The sequence below is a fragment of the Danio rerio genome, chromosome 5 (genome assembly GCF_052040795.2).
Source record: "Danio rerio strain M-AB ecotype USA chromosome 5, GRCz13ab, whole genome shotgun sequence".
Taxonomy (NCBI): Eukaryota; Metazoa; Chordata; class Actinopteri; order Cypriniformes; family Danionidae; genus Danio; species Danio rerio.
Window position 1 is genome coordinate 74750470 of NC_141025.1, and position 25448 is coordinate 74775917.

Consider the following 25448-nt stretch of genomic DNA (forward strand, 5'->3'; position numbering starts at 1 on the left):
TTATTCAAGGTCAGAGATGTCCAAATTAAGTCTTGGAGGGCCGCTGTCCTGCATAGTTTAGCTCTGATTTCCTTCAACACACCTTCCTGAAGATTCTAGTGTACACATAAAGAGCTTGATTGGATAGCTCAGGTGTGTTTAATTGGGGTTGGAACTAAAATTTGCAGGACACCGGCCCTCCAGGACCGAGTTTGGACACCCCTGTTCAAGATAGTAGATCCAACATCTCAATTCTGATGACTTTGATTGTGAAAAGCATCTCTATAAACTGGTTTACGTAATGAAAATCCATCTTACTTATAACTTTACCTTTGTCTTAAAGCAAATTCCAAAACTGTAGTTGGTAGTATCAGTAGCCTATCTTAGATAAAAAAAAAAAAGTGTAGCCTAATAACTTCTATATCCCAAAATGTCTTATTCAAGGTCAGGGATGTACAAATTAAGTTTCGGAGGGCCGCTGTCGTGCATAGTTTAGCTCTGATTTTCTTTCAACACACCTTCATGAAGTTTCTAGTATACTTAGAAAGAGATTGATTGGATAGCTCAGGAGTGTTTAATTAGGGTTGAAACTAAAATATGCAGGACACTGGCCTCCAGGACCGAGTTTGGACACCCCTGTTCAAGATAGTAGATCCAACATCTCAATTCTCATGACTTTGATTGTGAAAAGCATCTCTAATAAACTGGTTTACGTAATGAAAATCCTTCTCACCTATAACTTTACCTTTGTCTTAAAGCAAATTCCAAAACTGTAGTTGGTGGTATCAGTAGCCTTTCCTAGATAAAAAAAAAAAAAGTGTAGCCTAATAACTTCTTTATCCCAAAATGTCTTATTCAAGGTCTGGGATGTCCAAATTAAGTCCTGGAAGGCCACTGTCCTGCATAGTTTAGCTCTGATTTTCTTCAACACACCTTCCTGAGGTTTCTAGACTAGTATAGCTATAAAGAGATTGATTGGATAGCTCAGGTGTTTAATGGGGGTTGGAACTAAAATATGCAAAACACCGGCCCTCCAGAACTGAGTTTGGACACCCCTTTTCAAGATGTTAAATCCAATTTCTCATTTCTGATGACTTTGATTGTGAAAAGAATCTCTAATAAACTGGTTTACGTAACGAAAATCCATCTTACTTATAACTTTACCTTTGTCTCAAAGCAAATTCCAAAACTGTTGTTGGTGGTATATATATACTAGACTAATATGAAAATGTTCATGTGATTTATGTACAATGCAGTTTGTACAGTAATATTTTCTGTCTTTTAGTAGAGATATATTTTTATGAGAGACTTGCTTTGTTTACCAAATCAAGTTAATCTAATTGTATTTGCATTTTAACATTAAGTAAAAGTTGAATATTATTTTTTATTTCATATATTATGGTTTTAAATATAATGCTCCCAAAATAATTCCACAGAAATCCGCAGATTTACCAAAATTCTCAGCAGAAATAGCAAAAAACGTCTGCAGATTCCGTCTGGCCCTAGGTAATACCACTACAGTATATGCTAAAGCGTGTTGGAAATAGCTACTAGGCTTATTTTGGCTACACTGTAAAAAATGCTGGGTTCCACACAATCCGTGTTGTGACAACATGAAGAAAATACGTTTACTTGTTTGTTTTACAAATTTAAGCAGATTGAACATAAAACAAAGTTGTCCCGAAAAAAAACTCTCATCGTGTTGTTTAAGCTCATTTTAATGAGCAGTTTGGACTTTATCTGTCTGTATTCGTTTTACATTTAGATACAAAAATCTGTAAAATCCAGACACACAAAAGCATGCCGGTTGATCAACTTGACAAGCAAGTTTTTTTTCCATCAAGAGTCAGTGCAACCAAATGTTTACGTATGCAGGTGACAGCTCAGCTCGGGTTTCCTCCTCCCTATGACAGTAGCCTGAACACATTGACCAATAACAAAACAACAGACTCCCCGCTGTTTCTCGCGATGGAGGCTTCAGAGGAGTCATTGAGCATATACACATATATACATAAAAGGTCATTTCGATAGCATTACATCCCGCAATGATGAGCGACTCCGTCGTTTCATTCGCCAAGGATTTTTTGGCGGGAGGAGTTGCCGCCGCCGTTTCTGAAACTGCTGTTGCGCCTATAGAAAGAGTCAAACTTCTGCTACAGGTACACTTTATATTTACACACTTGTTGTATGTTATATTAACTAATAATATGGCGTCTTGATTTTAATTAATGACTGTCATTGTCATTCGTGTGTCTGTTATTGTTAGTGTTCGGTTAGTCTAGATCATGTTAGGGGTTAGTTCACCCAAACATGATACTCAGCCTTTACTTGTTTCTTTCTCCTGCTGTACACAAAATAATACATTCTGAAGAAAACTGGACCATTAACCTGTAACCACTGACTTCAATAGTATTTGTTTTTTATATTATGGAGGTCTATGGCTACATGTTTACATCTTCAACAGAAAAAAAGAAACACGTAAATGTTTTTTAACCACTTCAGGGTGAGTAAATAGTAAGTTGTATTATTTCGGTGAATTACCTCTTGTGATGATGCTGTAAATGTTTAATAATTACAAAGAATAATTGAATGCTTAAATAAAATTGGTATAAAAGGCTTAGAAAAGGTCTTGAAAGATAGTTATCATGTTAGTGGACATAACTTCTGTCATTTATGCATTGATAAAATAGAAATCTTGTATTCTATTACAGATTTAAAAAATCTAAATTCTACGTTAGTACTCACTTCAAGTTTGTAGAAAATAAACCTTAAACTTATAGGTTGGCTATTTGTTTAAATTGGAATTGTTTGCGATGTTTATGATGAATATTTAAGGAAATCAATGTGAAAAATACTATACAACATTTTGATTATTGTGTTTCCATCATGTGTTGTGGTAATTTTATTTTGTATTTACACAGTTTTACACATCACCTTTGTTGTTACCTGTAATGACATAATGTTATAACAACTGGAGTTCATTATCTACTTAAAATTATACATTGATGCTCAAAAAAACAATTGTCAAGACAAGTCGAGCTTTATTGTCATTACACTACATGCGTGGACATACAGAGGAACGAAATGTTGTGTCTTGACAACGGTGCTACATAAATTAATCATAAATACAAACACAACACTGGACATAAGAGCTATTTTAAAAAAAACTATGCATAACTAACATATACTATAAGATACTTAACTACACATAAGACAGGCCATACAAGTACTTTTACATGAGACTGTGTAGGAAATTGTGCAAGAGAGGTATTAAAGCTGAATATTGTGCTAAAGAGGTATTTAAGGATTAATGTTGTGCAAGAGTTATTTAAGGTTGAAGCAAACAATGCAGCATGGTTGTGGTACATTTATAGTAAACATCGCCTTTATCATTGAGTTCTTGTAAGATGAAACTTAAATAAAGAGTCAATTGTGTGTTGTGTTAACAAGTATTAAGGTCTTTATGTTTAATTACAACAAAATTAATATCGTTGTTAGTATGCTAACGTACAAATTATAGCAAATAAATAAATAAAAATCCACTTTGTTGATTTCCTGATTGTTTTTAATCAGGAAATTCTCTGAGTAAAACTACAAAGAGAGTAAAATGAACTTAAATCTATAATGAAGACAAAACTTGATATGCAATATTACTTTTAAGTTAGTTAAGCAATTTTGACAATTCTATACATGAAATTTACTGAAATACTCAAGTGCAAAAGATAAAAAATAATAAGCAAAAGTAAAATCTGTTTCATAAAAAGATCTAATATGAATCTAATATAGATCTAAAATGAATCGCAAAGTATGACTAAGGGACTAAGACAAAGGAAAATGAATGAATATTATTATTATTATATTATGGATCAAATATGAATATTATTATTACATTATGAATCTAACATGAATCGCAAAGTACGACTGAGGGACTAAGCCAAAAGAAAATGAATGAATAAATGAATGAATGAATGAATGAATAAACAAAATAAATGAATGATTTTTTTCTATTATATTATGGATCTAATTGGAATATTATTATTATATTATGGATCTATTATGAATCGCAAAGTACGACTGAGGGACTAAGCCAAAGGAAAATGAATGAATGAATGAATAAACTATTATTAGTATTATATTATGTATCTAATATGAATATTATTATTATATTATGGATCTGTTATGAATCGCCTAGTACGACTGAGGGACTAAGCTAAAAGAAAATGAATGAATGAATGAATGAATGAATGAATGAATATTATTATTAAATTATGGATCTAAAATGAATCACAAAGTACGACTGAGGGACTAAGCCAAAGGCAAATGAATGAATGAATAAATTTTAGTATTATATTATGTATCTAATATGAATATTATTATTATATTATGGATCTATTATGAATCGCAAAGTACGACTGAGGGACTAAGCTAAAAGAAAATGAATGAATGAATGAATGAATGAATGAATGAATGAATAAACAAATATTATTACTAAATTATGGATCTAAAGTGAATCACAAAGTACGACTGAGGGACTAAGCCAAAGGAAAATGGATGAATAAATGAATGAATGAAACGACTATATTACTCCTTATAACCTTTACACTGGGGCTAATGGAAATGGTCCATTGAGGTATTGTTGCTATAGAAATGAACACACCTTTTCCACGAATCTGCTTGACACACGACCACACTCTCATATTACAGCAGACAGATGCTTTGTCTATTGACAGCAACTGCATTTTAAATTGAAGTCATCTTTTAGACACTTCTTATGTTGCTTAATTCAGCTCCTTATTTTTAGGGTCTGCTAAAACTACAATTTAAAGTCATTCAGAGATATAGAAATGTGTAGATGCACACTATGCCTAAATCACATTAGGCCTACATTGAGGGCTAGAATGCTGCACAAAGCAGATTTTAATCTACATGATCTATTTTTGTCGACTTGCAGTTTCCACTGGGGTAAGATGATGTCATTCATAATCATGTGATAAAATTGCACGATATCCTGTCATGTTAAATAATAAAGAGATATAAAGAGTAAAGGAATATAGTTCATGCAATAAAGGAAAAAAAAGATGATGGTTTGTTCTTCAGCACAACATTAAAGAGGATTTTTAGTGGCAAACCTTGACCCTTGGAGATTCAGAAACGCCTCCTGATTCATAAAAGGTCTCCTGACGATACATTGAGATGCTATGAAGACTCTTTATCTTAAAATAAAGCACTATAAAACTGTTTAGTCGTACACATGACTGGAAAATACTGTAAAAAAAAACTATCCGGCCACTTTAATAGGTTCACCTTACTAGGACTGGATTGGACCTCCTTTTGCCTTCAGAACCGCCTTAATCCTTCGTGGCATAGATTCAACAAGGTTCCTCAGAGAATTTGCTCCATATTGACATGATAGCATCACGCAGTTGCTGCAGATTTGTTGGCTGCACATCCATAATGGAACTCTTCCGTTCCCCCGCATCTCAAAGCTGCTCTATTGGATTGAGACTGGTGACTGTGGAGGCCATTTGAATACAGTGAACTCATTGTCATGTTCAAGAATCCAGTCTGGGATGATTTGCACTTTATGACATGGTGCGCTGGAAGTAGCCATCAGAAGATGAGTACACTGTGGTCATAAAGGGATGGAGATGGTCAGCAGCAATACTTAGGTAGGCTGTGGCGTTGACATGATGCTCAATTGGTACTAATGGACCCAAAGTGTGCCAAGAAAATATCCCCCACACCATTACACCACCACCAGCAGCCTGAACCGTTGATACAAGGCACGATGGATTCATGCTTTCATGTTGTTGACACCACACTCTGACCCTACCATTCAAATGTCCCATTAGAAATTGAGACTCATCAGACCAGGCAATGTTTTTCCAATCTTCTATTGTCCACTTTTGGTGAGACCATTTTTTTCAGACTATTCTCTGTAAACCCTAGCGATGGTTGTGCGTGAAAATCCCAGTAGATCTGCAGTTTCTGAAATACTCAGACTAGCCCGTCTGGCACCAACAACCTTGCCATGCTCAAAGTCACTTGAATCACCTCTATTGCCCATTCTGATGCTTGGTTTAAACTGCAGCAGATCGTCTTGATCGTCTTAGACCGTGTCTAAATGCTTAAATGCATTGAGTTGCTGCCATGTGATTGGCTGATTAGAAATTTGTGTTAATGAGCAGTTAGACAGGTGTACCTAATAAAGTGGCCGGTATACCAATATTGTGACTCGGCAGAACATTAAAGAGGATTTTAAGTGTAAAACCATGATCTTTGGTGGTTTATTCAGTTCTGAGTCACTCTTGATGACACATTGAGGTGTTACAAAGAAAAACAATCTTTCGTTTCAAAAAACCAAACATATACTGGATTACCTTTGATCTGCTGCTGCCTTGGTAAATGATTCATAAGACTCTGGTAATTTTGTAATGACTTTCTCTTAACTCATGGTGTAAAGTTCACACGGGTATGAAGAAGATCTTAAAACTCACAATTTCTGTTATGAAGTTATTTATTATGAATTATTTGTTTACTTTTAACTTAGTTTCTTATGAAATGCAGAAAAATTTATCCAGTTCAATTGCTTGGTTTCCATCACCCTGTGCTTATATATTTTTTTGAATAGTCGTATTTAAAAAAAAAAAACAAGTGATGGAAATAGAAAATTTTGAATAAAAAATCTTTGCAAAAAAGTTGTTATTCTCACTTGAGGGGATTTTAGACTAGACTAACATATGATGGTATATACAATCACCGGCCACTTTATTAGGTACACCAGTCCAACTGCTTAATAACGCACATTTCTAATCAGCCAATCACATAGCATCAACTCAATGCATTAAGGCATGTAGACATGGTCAAGACAATCTGCTGCAGTTCAAACCGAGCATCAGAATGGGGAAGAAAGGTGATTTAAGTTACTTTGAACATGGCATGGTTGTTGGTGCCAGACGGGCTGGTCTTAGTTTTTCAGAAACTGCTGATCTACTGGGTTTTTCACGCACAACCATCTCTAAGGTTTACAGAGAATGGTCCAAAAAAGAGAAAATATTCAGTGAACGGCAGTTCTGTGGGCGCAAATGCTATGTTGATGTCAGAGGAGAATGGCCAGACTGGTTCCAGCTAATAGAAAGGCAACAGTAACAGTTTTCACACCTAGACTTTCGTTTCGAAACCCGTCTCGTTTGCCCAGTTAGCGCGGTTCGTTTGGCATATGTGAATCCAGCAATCACGCTCGGATCTGCGCCTAAACAATCGCTCGAAGATCGCCTGAATGAGGTGGTCTCGCCTCGATTGAAACGAACTCTTGAGTGGATCAATTGAAGTGAGAAAGCGATATGTTCCGAGCCCGGTTATATCACAGTGTATTATGGATATGTATTAGGCATACGGCTATATAAAAAGAGAATTATGAGTAGGGTGGGAGGTCAATCCAGACATCCCTTGTCTCCCGGTAATCGTGCGTCTCCCTCCTGGTCCTCAAATACGTTGCGCACCCTTCTCACCCCTCCCCAACGCATCCCTCCTTGCTCTTCAGACACGTCGCGCGCACCCTGTCAAATGGCCTCCGCAGTCTCCATATCTCAATCCAATAGAGCACCTTTGGGATGTGGTGGAAGGGGAGATTCGCATCATGGATGTGCACCCGACGAATCTACAGCAACTGCATGATGCTATCATGTCAATATGGAGCAAAATCTCTGAGGAATATTTCCAGTTCCTTGTTGAATCGATGCCACGAAGGATTAAGGTAGTTCTGAAGGCAAAAGAGGGTCCAACAGGATACTAGTATGGTGTACCTAATAAAGTGGCCAGTGAGTGTTTATAACACACAGCCACAGTCAACACAAACTTATTTTGCATGCCTTTAATCGCGATTAATCCCAGCACTAACAATAATTGATTGATAATGGTGTCCTTTTTTTGCAGGTCCAGCACGCCAGCAAACAAATCACCACAGACAAACAATACAAAGGCATTGTAGACTGTGTAGTGCGTATTCCTAGGGAGCAGGGCTTCTTGTCTTTCTGGAGAGGAAACTTGGCCAACGTCATCCGCTACTTCCTGACGCAGGCTCTCAACTTCGCTTTTAAGGATAAGTATAGGAGGATTTTCCTAGATGGCGTTGACCAGCGCACACAGTTTTGGAGGTACTTCGCAGGTAACCTTGCAGCTGGTGGTGCGGCTGGAGCCACGTCTCTGTGTTTGGTCTACCCGCTTGACTTTGCCAGAACCCGTCTGGCTGCCGATGTGGGGAAAACTGGCACCGCGGGGAGAGAATTCAAGGGCCTCGCAAACTGTTTAGTGAAGATCTACAGGTCTGATGGTGTGAGGGGCTTGTATCAAGGCTTCAATGTGTCTGTGCAAGGCATCATCATCTACAGGGCGGCATACTTCGGCATTTATGACACTGCAAAAGGTAACATTGTTTGTTTTGTTTTGGCAGTAGTGGAAAGAGTACTATGAGATCATACTCAAGTTGAAGGAGCTTTACTTTCCAAAAATGTAATGAAAGTATCTGTTATAAATACTATACTCAAAGTGTGAGTAAAAATAGACGTTAAAAGTCCCGTGAAGTGCTTGTTTTATTCGATGTTTGACTAAAGACTCTAGAATACGCAAGATATGTCCCTTGTATCGCTTTGAATGGGGAAAAGTGTAACAGCTAATCAAGTGAATGAAGCCTTGCCTCCTGGTAAAGGCGCCAATCATCGATCGCTATAGTCTTACGATAGTCCGGGGGAGGGGCTTATTTCTAGAGGGGACTTTCTGCAGATTTTGTGTGATTTGGACATTTAGAAATAACACTAATGCCGAGTTCAGACTGCATGATTTTCAAAGTAGTCGTGTCACAGATGTTTTCCACTGCATGACTATCTGGGCTTGCGTTTCGTCGCTGCTTTGTTTACACTGCAAGATGGATCGGCTACAGGGGCTTTCAGATTGCATGACTTTACTATAGGAAGAATCGCCGACAACTTCGTGCAAACCACGTCTCACAGCCAAAAACACGTAATATATGTTTTGTTATTAACTACATAATGAGAAAGAAGCCTTTAATGGGGTAGAAAATGTGCATATTTGCTCACCTGGGTTTAAAGGGAATTAGCCATTTCTCCTCAACGTTGATAATAAACTAATTTCTTTCTGTATAAAACGTCAAACAGACACGGTTGCTCCTGAGTCCTGTTAAACCTCCACTAGTTTTTCCTCCATTTCGTGGGTCCAAATAAACCGAAAAAGAGCGCTTTTAACTTCTCCCCCAGCCTCCCGCTGGCCTGCAGCAGGTATACACACACACACACACACACACAAGTGAAAGCTGCTCTCTCATTGGCTGTAGGCGATCGCTGATGTTATTTTCAGTCAAAACTCAATTCACACGGCATGATTTGAATCGCCGACAGCTCCAGATATTTAGCACGCCAAATATCTCCCAGGCATTGGCGAGTCTCTCAGATCTCGTCTTTGATAGTTCACACTGTTTGATTGTCACTCACATGCACGAGCAGCGACTTGCCTGTGATTTCAGGCATTTGTCGGCGATTTCTCAAAACCTGTCGGCGAGCCAAAATCGGGGCTAAAATCACGCAGTCTGAACTAGGCATAAAGAGACATTTGTTTATTTTTTGGGGGGGATTCCTAATATAAAATTCTATCGTAAGCTTGGATATCAGTTTTATAGAATTTGCTGTTTCCCCATTTAAGCATACTGCCAGAGAGGTGTTTCAAAAATGTCTGCCAAGTGAAATTACTTGTCCAAAAGGGACTTTGGTTTGGCGTAATCTCAACTGAAAAATGAAGAAAGGGCGGGACATAGAGTAGCTCCTCCCCTTTTCAAAAAACAGCAATAGAGTTTTGTTTTACCACAGCTCTGCCAGTGAGAGTGTTTGAGCTCAAGCATATCCATGGATATATACACTAGCTATCGCATACAGACCCTGAGCATGCGTCAATTCCGCCGCCATATTTGTACAGTGCTCTCAGTACAAAAGTCATTAAACCGCACTAGTCAAGACCAAAGCCAATCTGAGGATGCTGGATTTTGGAGGGAGGATAGTACATTTCCATGCACACAAATTCACGCTTTTTGTCAGCAACGCCCATGCGATCACTTATCCATCGATGTAGAAAAGTGATTTAAATTATAATTTTCAGAATTTTAAGAAATATTTGCATACTGACCACCGGGAAAACCCCTGATCAAAGATATATGTATATATGTTTATATATCTATGACTCCGGATGGGCAGTCCTCCACTACACCTAGGTCCCACATTAATTTCAAAGGAGCACTACCCTGTACTAAAATGGCGGCTCTGTTGATGCATTCCTTCCAATTAACAACAACAGCACAGGCAACATCTAATGTAAATATCCACGATTTTATTTATTTATTTTTTTTTAACTCATCCCAAAAAAATTAAGTATAAAACAGTTTAGTAACACAATTATTTAAAGTATTGTAACTAAATGCATAAGTTGTAAGTGTGACAGTGTGTTATTCTACAATTTTGCACAGACACATACAGACTCATCTGTCTACCCCGCATTAACAAGCCAAAAGCAACAGACAAGGAACCAAAACTCCCAATTGATTAAAATGGAGAAATAAGCCTTGTGGGAAAGCAGGTTCAGACGTGGGAGCAGTTCTTCTCTGACCAAACGAAAGAAGAACTTCAGTCAGAGGTCAATGACTGCGTTTCAGTAGCAGTTTAGTATTACAGGTCACAGAAAATGTCCATAAACTTATCAGATAATGTTCAGGGAGAGGCTTAGCAAGGTATCTTCTGTGCGGCGAAATGTGTTTTCCTACTTTGTGTACATGTACAGTTGCTTCAAGTTGTAATCAAACAAAACAAGCACCTTTGCTTGAGGGAGATCGACCCAGATAGAGATGCCAGTTTAATAATGATTTGATAAGCTGTGGTTTGAATTTACGCTGTTTTTTTTACGGTTTATTATGCGGTCTTTGTCGCCATCTTGTGGATGGACAACATCAACCGTCTTTGGTCCATGGGCCCTACTTTGGGCATCTCTGAACTAAAGAATTACAAAATAAACATTGCAATTTTTGACTGCAATGGTATCCACATTCATAATTGTCTGAAATATTCAAGTAGGTATCGCTGCAGACCGAAGACCTCCAAGTGGGGGGGATTACACCACAAGTAGGCTGGGTGATCTCCAAGTGGGACTTACACCCAAATTGGGCAGGGTTGAGGGTTGGTGTAGGTGTAGTATAGATATTAATCAAACACAACAGGTTACTGTGAGGTTGGGTTAAGGGTTTGGGGTAGTTGTTGCAACCAATTCGAATGTTATCACTGGATTGAATGGACATTATCAATGGTTATCAGCTGAAAGATATGGGCCAGTTGGGGCCTTCTGCGCCTACTAGTAGGCTCAAAAGGCTGTTATCATATATTCACATGGTTAATCAGCTATAGATCACATATGGCTGCGGCTGGAAGTTAACAAGAATTATATTCATTCATTTATTTTTCAGTGTGGAGTTTGCATGGTCTACCTGCCTTCGCGTGGGTTTCCTCCGGGTGCTCCGGTTTCCCTCACAGTCCAAAGACATGCGGTACAGGTGAATTGGGTAGGCTAAATTGTCCCTAGTGTAAGAGTGTGTGTATGAATGTGTGCGTGGATGTTTCCCAGAGATGGGTTGCGGCTGGAAGGGCGTCCGCTGCGTAAAAACTTGCTGGATAAGTTGGCGGTTCATTCCGCTGTGGCGACCCCGGATTAATAAAGGGACTAAACCGACAAGAAAATGAATGAATTTATTTTTCAGCTTAGTCCCTTTATTAATCTGGTGTCGCCACAGCGGAATGAACCGCCAACTTATCCAGCATGTTTTACGCAGTGGATGCCCTTCTGGCTGCAACCCATCACTGGGAAACACCCATACACACACAGTAACACTCACACTACAGACAATTTAGCCTATACCCAATTCACCTGTACTGCATGTCTTTGGACTTTGGAGGAAACAAGAGCACTCGGAGAAAACCCACGCGAACACAGGGAGAACATGCAAACTCCACACAGAAACGCCAACTGACCCAGCCGAGGTTCGAACCAGCGACCTTCTTGCTTTGAGGCGAACGTGCTACCCACTTTGAATTTGTAATTGTATTTTATTAATGTCTACCCCTACCCCAAGCCTAAACCCAACCGTCACAGTAAAGTAAAACAGATCTGGATCTGAATACTTCTCTATTAGTATAGCTGATTAACCATGTGGATGGATGATAACAGCCTTCTGAGCCTACCTGAGCAGAAAGCCCCTACTGGCCCATATCTATCAGCTGATAACCACTGATAACGTTCATTCAATCGAGTGATAACATTTGAAGCGAGTGAGTTGTACACATTCATAAAACACTATGGGTTAGACGTGTCATGTATGAGACATTAAATAAATGAAAACTCCAGGTTTGTACAGCCCACTAGGAGCTCAAGTCCCAACCACTTCTGGCTCCCACCTCCGTTCATACCCTTCTTATAATATCTATGTTTTCCAGGCATGTTACCTGACCCAGAGAACACTCATATTGCGGTCAGCTGGATGATCGCTCACACTGTCACTATAGTCGCTGGCTTCATATCGTACCCGTTTGACACAGTGCGGCGCTCCATGATGATGCAGTCTGGACTTAAAGGAGGTGACGGTCACTTTCTATTCCATCTAAAATGGGTGTTTGGTCATTTCCAGTGTTAAATATAATCATGTTTTCCATTTTATTTTAGCTGATGTAATGTACAGCGGCAGCATTGATTGCTGGAGGAAGATCGCGCGTAATGAGGGACCAAAGGCCTTTTTTAAGGGCGCCTGGTCCAATGTGCTCAGAAGTCTGGGGGGATCCATCGTCCTGGTTCTCTACGACGAATTCAAGAAGGTCATTTAAAGGGATCGTTCACTCAGAAATGAACATTTACTCACTATTTACTCGTCCTCAAAGTGGATATGAGTTCATTTCTTCTGTTGAACACAAAAGAAGATTTTTGAAGAAAGCTGAAAGCCTGTTACCATCGACTTTGATGGAACCTTTTCACATTTCCATGTTTCTCAGTAGCGGAAAAGTCATCATAGTTGGTCAAATTAGAGTGCAGTCAATAAGAGAGTACAACAAATATTTTTGGTATAATAATGATGTAATACATATATAAATAGGCGACGCAGTGGCGCAGTGGGTAGCATGTTCGACTCACAGCAATAAGGTCGCTGGTTCGAGCCTCGGCTCAGTTGGCGTTTCTGTGTGGAGTTTGCATGTTCTCCCTGCCTTCGCGTGGGTTTCCTCCGGGTGCTCCGGTTTCCCCCACAGTCCAAAGACATGCGGTACAGGTGAATTGGGTAGGCTAAATTGTCCGTAGTGTATGAGTGGTTGTGTGGATGTTTCCCAGAGATGGGTTGTGGCTGGAAGGGAATCCGCTGCGTAAAATCTTGCTGGATAAGTTGGTGGTTCATTCTGCTGTGGCGACCCCAGATTAATAAAGGGACTAAGCCGACAAGAAAATGAATGAATGAACATATATAAATACATACACATGTAAATAAAAATAAGTAAACAAAATTCACAAAAACAACCAATGTTCACTTTTTAGTGAAATATATGTGTCCTAATAGTGTTTTTAGCAGTGTGGGACACATATATGACTGTCAACAGCTCAAAAAATGTGTTTTGTTACCTGTTTAAGGGCTATGAAACCCCCCATTTCAGCAGGGTGTTGTTTTCACACCACTAGTTTGGAAAAAGTCAGGAAAGTGGGTGTGTCGGGGGAGGGAAAAGGGGAAGGATTTGAATAAAAATGGGAGTTTCCATTTGGGCACGGGCTGATTTTCACAGAGGAAAAACAAACACACACGCAGGGGAGAAAGACGGTGACTGTGTTTAATGGCGGTGGAATGTTTAATACCGCACGTTGTATAAGAGAAAAAAAAACTCTGCATTTCTCGGTAACTCAGACGCACTCGGTTGTTTAGAAAGCTGTGTGTGTAGACTATCCTGTCCCAAGATGCGGCGAAAATTAAACACGATGGTCGCAATAGTTTGCTTGCAGTGTTCACGTTTACACTCTGAGAGCAGCATTAACAGCAGATCTTTCAGCCCATAATATTGTAGTAATGTTAACGTAAACTAAGTAACTTAGATATCATTTTGACTAAGGTCTGTCTTTAAACACTAAAAGAGTACTGCTGACGATACGAACTATAACTTTGCCATCTGAATGAACAAAGAAAGGGCACTGATCGCACACACTAACCAAATCTGTAGAGGCAGGACAATCAACACATACTGGAACTGCGTCTATTTTAAAGGAGACGAGCAGCAATTCCGGATTTCACCATTTCCAGATGAGAAAAGCTCTCGGGTAAACAATGTTCAGTACAAACGTATTTCTGCCACGTGCACTGATCCACATGTGAGTCCAGTTGCGCTCTCATAGCAGGAAAATGAAAACTAAACCTTCACTGCAGCACATTATAAAAGCAACACCGATGACCCGTATCCCCAAACAATTCTTATTCTTTTCCCTCTTCTTTTTGCAACACAACGTGGCGTCTCTCTGCCGTCTGAACATTGTTTCAGGTACAAACAGTCTTCGAAGAGATCATGCATATTAATAAGGTTGCACACACAATAGAGCACTCTGATTGGTTTGAACCAAGTCATACTCACGAATGGATGCAGCACACTTAGAGACGTAATAAGGAACTCCCAGGTACAGACGTCCAGTCGACACGCTGGAATACACACTAAGATCTCATGGCCGTGATGCAGCTTCAAAAATTACTTTCAAACCGGAAGTACGAATTTTCTCGAAATAATGCAAAAACAACCAATTTTTACTGTTTAGTGACATATATGTGTCTTAATAGTGTCTATAGCAGCGTGAGACACATATATGACTGTCAACAGCTCAAAAAATGTGTTTTGGTGTTTCGTGACCCATTAAGAGAACGTTTTTCTCTCGCACTTGAAGCGTATCTGACAGAAATACACCAGCTTTAACACACACCTTTAAAATCAAAGTTGTGGATCACAAAAACACTCCGTAAGCCACTCAAAAAGGTATTGACAACCATTTTCGGATCAAGAATTACCAGTTGTAAACTTGTGAATGGAAGTTCTAAGCATCCTACCGGAGGACTCCGGTCACTATGGCTCCCTCCATGCAGCAAGAAGAAAAAGTTCTTTAAAGGGTCCACAGTAGGAAAAACAAATTCCTTAGAAGTCAATGGTTACAGGTTTTCAGCATTTTTCTAAATATCTTCTTTTGTGTTCAACAGAAGAAAGAAACTTAAGTTCGGAACAAGTGAAGGGAAGTAAATAATGACCAGTTTTTCATTTTTGGGTGAACTAATCGAGTAAAACCTTCCCATTTGAGGAATAAATAGTTTTGACCTTTGTATTGTGGGAACGGACTCTTTGTTTTGACCCTGCTGAAACCTTTCATCTTGTGTTTGACCCATTGTACTTATCCACTTATCATATCTGTTCTCCTATTGATCTGTTTTTAATCATGACTTGAAGTCATCCTGTTGAACCTTCACTGTTAATATAATCTCCCTTTAAAACAAGTGTTTTTTTTTATTCAATGTTGTGCTGTGGTTGAACAGATACACTTGTATAAGTGGTTACAATTTATTACTCACAATTTATTTTAATGTGTTTTATGATTTAAATACTGGATCATATTAATTATACATGTAGCTTCATTTATTTTCCTTCAGCTTAGTCTTATCTCAGAGGTCGCCACAGCGGAATGAACCACCAACTATTCCAGGATGTTTTATGCAGCGGATGCCCTTCCAGCTGCAACCCAGTATTGGGAAACATCAATACACACTCATTCACACTCGCACTTATACACTACAGCCAATTTAGCTTATTCAATTCACCTGTAGCACATGTGTTTGGGCTGTGGGAGAAACCGGAGCACCCGAGGGAAACCCGCACTAACGGGTAGAACATGCAACTCCATACAGAAATGCCCGTTGACTCAGCTGGAACTCGAACTAGCAAACTTCTTGCTGTGAGGACACAGTGCTAACCACTGAGCCACCATGCTGCCTTCGTTAAACCTTTTGAAAAATAAAAGGTTTATATAGGAGCCACCAAATGTACCCAAAAACTCAAGAATCATCCATATATAAATACAAAACGAAGCACTAAAACAGCATCAAGGTGCATTTTATTAGTATTTTCCATTGACATCAGAGAGAACTCAGTTTAAATATGCATGTGACTATCCTCTAAATCACAAGTGTCAAACTCAGTTCCTGGAAGGCCGCAGCTCTGCACAGTTTAGTTCCAACCCTAATTAAACACACCTGATCAAACTAATTGAGTTCTTCAGGCTTGTTTATTACCTACAGGTGTGTTGAAGCATGGTTGGAACTAAACTATGCAGAGCCGTGGCCTATGCAGAGCTTGACACCTGTGCTCTAAATATTAGTCAGGAAAAACAAACTGTCTAAATATTTAATTGCTAGTGAGTGATTAAATATTTCACAAGGAGTAACTGAGCTAGTATAATCTAATCAGTCTGGATTATTGAGCAGCTATACAGTTAAAACTGCCAGCGGGAAAATAAGCATTATCAGGGCAGGAGTGATGATCCTTTCAGCGCCACTGTTTACATCCAGTGCCGTTCCTCCTCCACCTGACAATTAATAAGAGCAATGACAAATCACTTCATTAATGAGCCATGGGTTATTCCTTCCTTGTTTAAATGACATGAAAGGGATAGTTCACCCAAAACATCAAATTTACACACAGACAAAATATAGATTTACTATGTTTTTTAAGGTAAGTGGTTGCAAACAATTTACGTGGGCAGAATTTAAATAAAGGATAACAAAAATAAAGGTGCTAAAATTACTAACATTACAAAAATTCTGCCATCTACTCACCTTTTATAATAAAAAAGTTTTTTAATTGGATTTACTTATTTTTTTTAAGAGTAACTGGCTGCAACTATTATATGGATTAAATATATATATATATATATATATATATATATATAAATATATATATATATATATATATATATATATATATATATATATATATATAATGTTTAACTTGATTAGTTTTCTACTGATGATTGCAAATTCCGCTTGTCTGGTCTTCAGCGAGCCAGTGCTGACAGACAGACATACTGACAAGCAGACAGACTGACAGGAAGACAGACAGGCAGGCAGACAGACTGAGACAGACAGACTGACAAGCAGACAAGACAGACAGACTGACAGGCAGGCAGGCAGACAGACTGAGACAGACAGACTGACAAGCAGACAAGACTGACAGACAAGACTGACAGACAGACAAGACTGACAGGCAGGCAGACAGACTGAGACAGACAGACTGACAGATTGAAAGAAAGACAGACAGACTGAAAGACAGACTGACAGGCAGGCAGACAGACAGACAGACTGACTGACAGATTGAAAGACAGACATACTGACAGGCAGAGAGACAGACAGACAGATTGAAAGACAGACTGATAGACGGTCATTTCATCTAAATCGTTTGCAACCAGTTACCACAATATTCATTAGAGCTTTTCAATTTTTACAAGAAAAAAGAAGTGTAAAACCACAGGGACTCTATATTTACTCACTCGGGGTCAGACTTGATGACATCACGTTTACCCAGAATACATTGCGCTGCTGGACTACAGTGGCCCTAGAGACAAATATTATGTTAATATACAGCGGGAGAATAATTATTGAACACGTCATGTTTTTTTTCCTGGGAATAAAATTTCTAAAGGAGCTGTTGACATGGAGTTGAACCTGATTTTAGTACAATACAAACAAACAAAAATAAATCAATCAGAAAAATGAGTCGTGTGTATGACAAAGGAAAGACACAAAGAGAAAGTCCTGAACTACTGAAATAAATAAAAAGGCTTTTTGGTGACGCCTCTCATATGGAGAATGAAGTCATATGCATTGCTCAGCTGCGAGTTTATCACAGACTTCAACAGTGTAAAATCTTGACGGTTCTGTGGGTCTCGTCTATCAAATCTGAGCTTTATTTAGTCTTTTCTATTGGATTCGAGTCAGGTGATTGGCTGGGTCATTCTACAGCTTGATTATCTTTCTCTGAAAGCATCTGAGAGTTTCCTTGGCTGTGTTTTGGATCATTGTCCTGCTGAAATGTTTCATCTTCATCCTCTTGCTAATGTAGATGTTGGACTGAAGCAGCGGATATTCATTTACACTGAGGAAGGGGAGACGTTGCTGAAGAACTAGAGAGATTTCAGCTGCTGTCTGGGCTTTGACTGCCTTTCTACACCTTCCTTCCTTCATGTGTTCCCTTTGTTGTTTCATTTTATTACACATAACTTAATTTGTAATCTAATTAGTTTTTTTTTGCATATCTGTATTTCTTTGGTTGTTGCCAACATTCAATTCAATTCAATTCAATTCAGCTTTATTTGTATAGCGCTTTTACAAAGTAGATTGTGTCAAAGCAGCTTCACATAAATGGTCATAGTAACTGGAACAGTGTAGTTCAGTTTTTAGTGTTTAAGTTCAGTTCAGTTCAGTTTAGCTCAGTTCAGTGTGATTTAAAATCATTACTGAGAGTTCAAACACTGAAGAGCAAATTCATCAATGCGTAGCTCTACCAATCCTGAACCATGCGAGCCAGTGGCGACAGTGGAGAGGGGAAAAAAACTTCACCTGATAGGAGAGTGAAGAAAAAAAACCTTAAAAGAACCAGACTCAGTTGGGCACGACCATTTTAATTTCTCCGCTGGACAAAAGTCTGGTGAAAATTTCAAATCAACAGCACCTTTAGAAACTAATTTTCTGAGACAAACGATGACGTGTTATTAGCACTGTCAATGTTAATATTTTTAAAGTTTTGTACAGATTATTCGAGTAAAATCATACTTTTCATCATACAATCTAAAGCAGGGGTGTCAAACTCAATTCCAGGAGGGCCGAAGCCCTGCACAGTTTAGTTCCAACCCTGCTCCAACACACTTACCTGTAGGTTTCAAACAAGCCTGAAGGACTCAATTAGTTTGATCAGGTGTGTTTAATTAGGGTTGGCACTAAACTGTGCAGAGCTGCAGCCCTTTTGGAACTGAGTTTGACACCTGTGATCTAAAGTAAGCAGTATTAGCATACAATTAGTACAATATAAACTACAACGACAGATTAAATTAGTATGAATTAGAGATTGTAAAAGTTCACTCTTACATGAACATGATGTTTTTTGTGGTCGCAGGTGGAACCCAGGTGTAGACGGTGGAGTTGTTTTTAACGTTAGCGTTGGAATGAGTGATTGCACCTTGCTTGTTTCCTGAACACTGGAAAACACAACAACTACAATGAAGTAAACATTTATAATGACTGATTTACTTACAGATATACCTTACAGATGTCTGAATGTTTGTTTATACCACAAGAAGTTTTAGTTCTCTTTACAATAATTTGCATCAAATCAAATTAAATCAATTGAATCAAAATTTTAACACAGGCTCACTATTGATACATACCCCTGTCTACATTTCTGGAGAGCGTGAAATATGTAGCCAAAGGTATGTCTGGGCACATTTCATATTTAAAATGAACGCTATGGGACGGTATGATGCCAACTTCTGTTCCTCTTAGTGCTACCAGCTGACCGCTTACCTCGATGTGGACAACTTTTCTGGTGTTACCAGTTTACCTAGTAGCTCGATGCATATGCCGACTTGGGATGCAGAGCAGAGTTTACTGCGATGATGGGGTTTGAGTCCAGTGTAGAACAGTTCCAGAAACCAACAATAAATAAATAATCTTTTTCTAGATTGCTTTTGAAAACACTATCGGTTGGGTTTAGGGAAGGGGGTGGGTGGCTTGGTGAGTCAGTCGACAGCAAGCTGGCCTGGTTGGCTGAAGTGTATATTGCGCCCTCTGGTGGATTTATGCAAGGAAACAAGGCGTGAGAGAAATTTGAGATCATCTAAAAGCATACAAAGCGCCCTCTGGTGGACTTGCAAACACAAAAACTGCGAGCGGACATACCTCCAGTCACGTATTTTGCTGTCCTCATACACATGGATACGTATCCGCAATGAGCCTGGGTTGCAAATTTTAAATTATTTGAAAAATTAATCCGTTAAATTAATCCAATGAAAAGCAAAGTTTGTTTTGGTAATCTTTAATCGAAGTCTGATCATTTGCTTCTGCATTTGGAGTGGCGGTCTGCAATATTCTCAGCCACACCCCTTTTACTGTTAGATTGCTATGAGGGAATGATGCACAAAACATAAAGCCCCGCCCACTACTCAACATTCCATTTCCCATTGGAAGCACATGAACATACTGAAACAAAGGTCTTGGCAATGTCTGATTTTGTAATCCAAGGTCACATAAAAGCTTGTGTTTCAATTTCAAAGATATAAAAATAGATGTTATGTACATAAATGTAACGTATATTTAAAAATAGCAAAAAAAGGGGTGTTTATAAATGAATATGACAGAATGGCTGTGTTATGAGCACTGAAGACCAAGCAATATCTCCAAACTAACATCTCTGCTTAAACACAAAGACAGGGAGGCTGACATGGGGGTGACAAGGGAGTTACCAAGGCAATAAGAGCAATCATACGAATTAATAAGGATGTGGCACTGACAAAGACAACAGGGACTGAAACAATGTACTGGGACCAAAACAAAATCAATACGACAGAAGCTTCATCACTGATCCTCACCTCTAAGAATTTAGTGTTGGCTGGAGGCATCTGCCAGGATCCTAATGCCGTGGTGTCCGATCCAGAGCGAGCCTCCAGAAGCACACCTTTGTAGTCTGGACCTTTGATAACCACTGACAAACAACAGATAAACAAACAGGTCAGGCACATGTTATACCAAATACAGTTACTATTACACATGCAGTCGAAATATTCCCATAGCTGATTATGTCCCGCTCTGAAAGTTCACCCAAACGTGATCATTTACTCAATATTTACTCATTTTAAGTGGTTATAAACCCCACTGAGTGTCTTTCTTCTTTGAACACTAAGAAAGATATTTGGAGGAATGTTGGAAATCATTGAATCCTGTAGTAGAAAAATAAATAGTATGGAAGTCAACAGTTAACGGTTTCCAAAATTCTTCCAAATATCTTTGAAAGACATTTCAACAGAGGAAAGAAAGTCAAATAAGGTTTTTAACAAGTAAAAGGAGAGTAAATGCTGAAAGAGTTTTCATTTTTGGGTGAACTGTTTCAATTCAATTAGTTTATTGTCATGTGCACAGTAAGGAAACAAGTTTCCCTGTACAATGATGAAATTCTTACTTTGCCCTCACAGTGAAGTCATACACATACAGTTGAAACCAGAAGTTTACATACACTACAAAAAAGGCTCATTGCTATTTCGTAAAAAAAATGTCAGATGTTAAATCATACTAAATATTTGCTATTTTAGGTCTATTAGAATTACCAAAATGATTTATATTTGCTAAATGCCAGAATAACGAGAGAGTTTTTCTTTAGATATTTTTTTAATAATCTCTAGACAAATTAAAAGTTTTCACACATTTTCTTAGTATTTTATAGCTTTGCCTTATAACTTGGGTCAAACGTTGTGGGTATCCTTTAACAAGCTTCTCACAATAGTTTATATCAGTCAGTGCTTATTTATACAGTTGAAGTCAGAATTATTAGCCCCCCTGAATTATTAGCATTCCTGTTTATTTTTCCCCCAAATTCTGTTTAACAGAGATTTTCTCAACACATTTCTAATCATAATAGTTTTAATAATTCATCTGTTATAACTGATTTATCTTTGCCATGATGACAGTAAATAATACTTTACTAGACATTTTTCAAGACACTTCTATACAGCTTAAATTGACATTTACATGCTTAACTTGTTTAATAAGATTAATAGGCAGGTTAGGGTAATTAGACAAGTTATTGTATAATGATGGTTTGTTCTGTAGACTATTGAGAAAAAACACAGCTTAAAGGGGCTAATAATATTGTCCTTAAACAGTGAAAATTTATATTTGCGCTGTTAAACATCATTTTGGAAAATATTTAAAAAAGAAAAAAAATTCAAAGCGTCTCCCCCCCTTCAGATCTCTCCTTTAAATTAATATTTTTCTACAGGATGCTTTACAATAATATCTATGTGCAAAAAGCAAAAGCAAAATTTTGAACTTATCGAACAAAAAATAATCTGAAGATCACAGTCCAAAAAATAGTACACAATGAATGTGTTGAGGGAAAATATGAAATAAAATTTTAATAAACAGGAAAAAAAAATCAACAGAAAGATAATAAAATATATAAAATTGAAATGCTGTAGTTAATATTTTTTATTTAATGTTTATTAAAGATCTTTGGTACTATAAATATACATATGTATGCATGTGTGTGTGTGTGTATATAAATATAAATATATATATATATATATATATATATATATATATATATATATATATATATATATATATATATAAATTTATATATATATATATATATATATATATATATATATATATATATATATATATATATAAATTTATATATATATATATATATATAAATTTATATATATATATATATATATATATATATATAATTTATATATATATATATATATATATATATATATATATAATATATATATATATATATAAAAAAATATATATATATATAAATATATATATATATATAAATATATATATTTATATATATATTTATATATATATATATATATATATATATAAATATTTATATATATATATATATTTATATATATATATATATATATATATATATATATATATATATATATATATATATATATATATATATACTATTAAGTGACTATAACGTTTTAATCATTATTAAGAGGTTAAGTGAATTAAAATGGCATCAAATTGCAGCAGGTGAATGTTCATATTAATATTACCTTCATTAAGCTTGAACTTAAACCTTAGCCTGAGAGAGTTTCCCAGCATAAGTTGCCAGAGTAACGGAGTTTGAACTATTGTAAATATGATATATGAAAACAAATCCGCCATTAATAAACCAAAATAAGCCTAGCCTTTTCTGTAAGCTCAGTTTATGGAACAGGTCCTTGGGCATAGTCATTTTTTTTTTTTGTATGTAAACTTTTGACTTTTAATAAGAATCTTCTCTCCAATAAACACAAAATGGGGGAAAAAAATAAACAGGGGGGCTAATAATTCTGACTTCAATTATATATACATATCTATGAATGTAAACATGATATAATACTGATTGTGGAGTAATGTAAACAATGTATAGTAGTTAATGGTTTAAGATAATGCTTATTATTATGCAAAAGGTGCCTAGTGCAATTGGCTTATGTGCAAGTTCTTGAGTCTGGCAGTCCTGCATCTCACACTTATATATCTCCGCTCCTTTACTGACATCTCAGTTTGTTTTTGCGAATACATTTATATTAATTTTTTACTAAGAAGTATAATGGTTGCGGTTACACCTTAATAAGACGTTCATAGTCAGGTATTTGTAATATTAAATATACTTACACACATAAGTAAGCATGTCTTGTTGTGGAACTATAGTTACTTTCGTTCTCATTGATGGGGTCAAAATGATCATCCAACAAAAAAAATTTGACTTAAAGGGGGAAAGTTCACCCAAAAATTAAAACATGAACATAATCGCTTTACCCTCCCTTATGTTGTTTTAAACCTTCAGCAGTTTCTTTCTTCTGTTGAACACAGATATTTTGTAGAATTCTAGTTGCTGGCACCCATAGTTGTCTATAGCAAGGGTGAAGTTACTATGGAAGTAAATGGGTGGCAGCATTTCTAAAAATATATTCAATATCTGTGTTCAACAGAAGCCAAATCGGTTTTGAACAAGTGACGAGTGAGTAAATGCACTGCAAATAACTACTTAGATTTTGTCTAGTTTCTTGTCCAAATATTTTTTAAAAATCTTAAATCAAGAACTATTTTCCAGACAAACAAAACATATTGTCTTGTTTTAAGGAAAAATATAACAAAATTAAGCGTTTTTCTTTTGATACAAGTTTATTCTGAATGTTTTAGACAGATTATTTCATTAAAAAGACAATATGTTTTGCTTGTCTATAGAAAAAGCTTCTTGACATAAGAATGTTTTGATATCTGAACTGCAAACACAACAAAACAATCAAAGTTAAGCATTTTATTTGCAGTAAATGGCTGAATTTTTATTTTTGGGTGAACTATCCCTTCAAATAATACAAACCTAACAGATCACTCAGATCTTTAGAATCACATAAACTAGAAATTCCAAGGGTTCAGTCAAAGCAGGGTGAATCTGCCTTCAGCCACTATTCCCCTCGCTGCTGGAATCAGCTTCCAGAAATGATCAGATGTGCTCCAACATTAGGCATGTTCAAATCGAGACTGAAAACACATCTGTTTAGCTGTGCCTTTACTGTACGAGCACTGTGCTGCGTCCGACAGATCACACTATTATGTTTTTCGTTTTCTTTTTCATTCTTTTATAACCTATTTTAACTCATTTTAATTTGTTTTTATCTGTTTTTAATAATTTTTATTGTCTGCATTTTATGTTCCTAAACTTGTCTTTTTAATTCCTGTTTATGTAAAGCACTTTGAATTGCCACTGTGTATGAAATGTGCTATATAAATAAACTTGCCTTGCCTTCTAATTGTTCTACATTTCAACAAACACCTAGTATTGACAAAGAAACTGTTCTTCATCTAAAATAAAAAAAAACTTCTGGAAAACTGTACATTTTGTAACTACTCTCAACCTATTGGCATTAAACTACTTTTAAAGTTGCACTAGATGGACACAGCCAAGAGGAAATTCATTTATAAAGCACAGCAAGCTCATCACATTACCTTCATCCAGATCATCTCCTACCTGTTATGGGTATCCCTGCCTGAAACTTTGTGCTGCTGGCCTGGATGGTGTACGGAGCAGGGTTTGGCTGCGGTTGTACTCCGTGTCTCGGAATCATATCCCCACAAGCTGAAGTAGGAGCCCCGGTCCCATAGGAGTGAACGCATCCCAAAAATTGTAGTACGACAACCCCAAAAAACACAGTCTTCATCATTCCTGCTACACGTCTCCTCAATAGCTCATTTGCAATAAGACTATACAACACAAACTAATATATAGCTACAGACATTCAGATTTTTACCAAAAGACATTTTGCTGAGTCACAACGGCGTAAAAAATGGATTTTTTCTCAGCCCCTCCTTTGCATGAAGTATTCACATGGTGTCAGGTGAAACGCTTTTTAGAAAAAGCGATCAGTTTCAGGAATTCGTCACTAATCTGGAAGAAACAAAGACATCTTCTGTTGGGAAGGAAGCGAGCAGAGAAAACGAGCATTCTTCTCGGCAGACGTTCCTCCATCCCACTGTTATAACGACGGCATCTGAGAGTCTGCCTTTGAGAAATACACTCAAAAAATGACAC

General features: G+C 37.2%; 2 protein-coding genes across 3 annotated transcripts; one reads left to right on the top strand and one right to left on the bottom strand.

The window, feature by feature from the left end:
- The first annotated feature begins 1877 nt into the window (after nt 1-1877).
- si:dkey-251i10.1 lies at nt 1878-15698 on the top strand. Its single transcript, NM_001089554.2, has 4 exons — nt 1878-2138; nt 7915-8404; nt 12519-12659; nt 12745-15698. The coding sequence occupies exons 1-4, from the start codon at nt 2028-2030 to the stop codon at nt 12900-12902; spliced, it is 900 nt and encodes a 299-aa protein (NP_001083023.2). The 5' UTR covers nt 1878-2027; the 3' UTR covers nt 12903-15698.
- Nucleotides 15699-16171: 473 nt separating this feature from the next.
- On the bottom strand, nt 16172-25175 carry si:dkey-251i10.2. 2 transcript variants are annotated; one of them, NM_001326551.1, is made up of 5 exons: nt 24888-25175; nt 20716-20828; nt 19217-19326; nt 17623-17687; nt 16172-16662 (listed from the first exon to the last, which is right to left on the bottom strand). In NM_001326551.1, the coding sequence occupies exons 1-5, from the start codon at nt 25078-25080 to the stop codon at nt 16562-16564; spliced, it is 582 nt and encodes a 193-aa protein (NP_001313480.1). In that variant the 5' UTR covers nt 25081-25175; the 3' UTR covers nt 16172-16561. The 2 variants fall into 2 exon arrangements, with proteins under 2 accessions (NP_001313480.1, XP_087108487.1); XM_087252361.1 differs by lacking the exon at nt 24888-25175 and adding an exon at nt 23531-24661 and having other exon boundaries at nt 16175-16662.
- Nucleotides 25176-25448: the final 273 nt, after the last annotated feature.